The sequence below is a fragment of the Penaeus monodon genome, chromosome 20, assembly GCF_015228065.2.
Source record: "Penaeus monodon isolate SGIC_2016 chromosome 20, NSTDA_Pmon_1, whole genome shotgun sequence".
NCBI lineage: Eukaryota > Metazoa > Arthropoda > Malacostraca > Decapoda > Penaeidae > Penaeus > Penaeus monodon.
Genome location: NC_051405.1, coordinates 43,074,124 through 43,074,647, shown reverse-complemented (window position 1 = coordinate 43,074,647; position 524 = coordinate 43,074,124). Strand labels below are relative to the sequence as shown.

General features: G+C 55.7%; 1 protein-coding gene across 1 annotated transcript in view; it reads right to left on the bottom strand.

The window, feature by feature from the left end:
• Positions 1–524, bottom strand: part of LOC119586003 — a 5,741-nt gene that overhangs the window by 895 nt on the left and 4,322 nt on the right. The window contains exon 11 of the mRNA XM_037934715.1: positions 61–386. Within this exon, the coding sequence (XP_037790643.1) occupies positions 61–386 (326 nt within the window). The remainder of the gene's footprint in view (positions 1–60; positions 387–524) is intronic.

Sequence of the window (524 nt, the reverse complement as noted above, 5' to 3'; positions counted from 1 at the left end):
ATGTAGACAGCGAGCGAGCTACTAGAGGGTCTACATTCTTTACAGAATGAAAGTACTGACCTCGGGCGCCCCGGTCTGCAGGCCCCTTCGCGGGGGGGCGACCATCTGCGAGGGCGCTCCATGCTGTTAATTTCCATCATTTCCTTGGCCAGCTCAGCCGCCGGGCCGCCCACCGATTCGAGGAGGGCAGCCTGTCCAATCATGCAGGCCTTCTGGGGTCCCATCAGCATGGCGATATCCTTCACAAACAGGTCGGGGAGGTGGTTGATGAAGCTCATGAACACGTGTCGCACGGGGCCGTCCTCCTCCAGGGTCAGCGTCAGGATGTCCTTCACGAGCCCCAGCAGCGTCTGGATCTTTTCGTGATCTGCTGCGACGTCCTCGCTCTGAGGGGGATACGTGGTCGGACTGAGGGCGGTCCTCGATGCATGTACGTGTCAATAACGCAACGGACGTAAGAGCAAAAGAAAAAAAAAACAAGCAAAGATGCCTAATCATTGTTTTGTTTAGTGTAAATCCTTTAG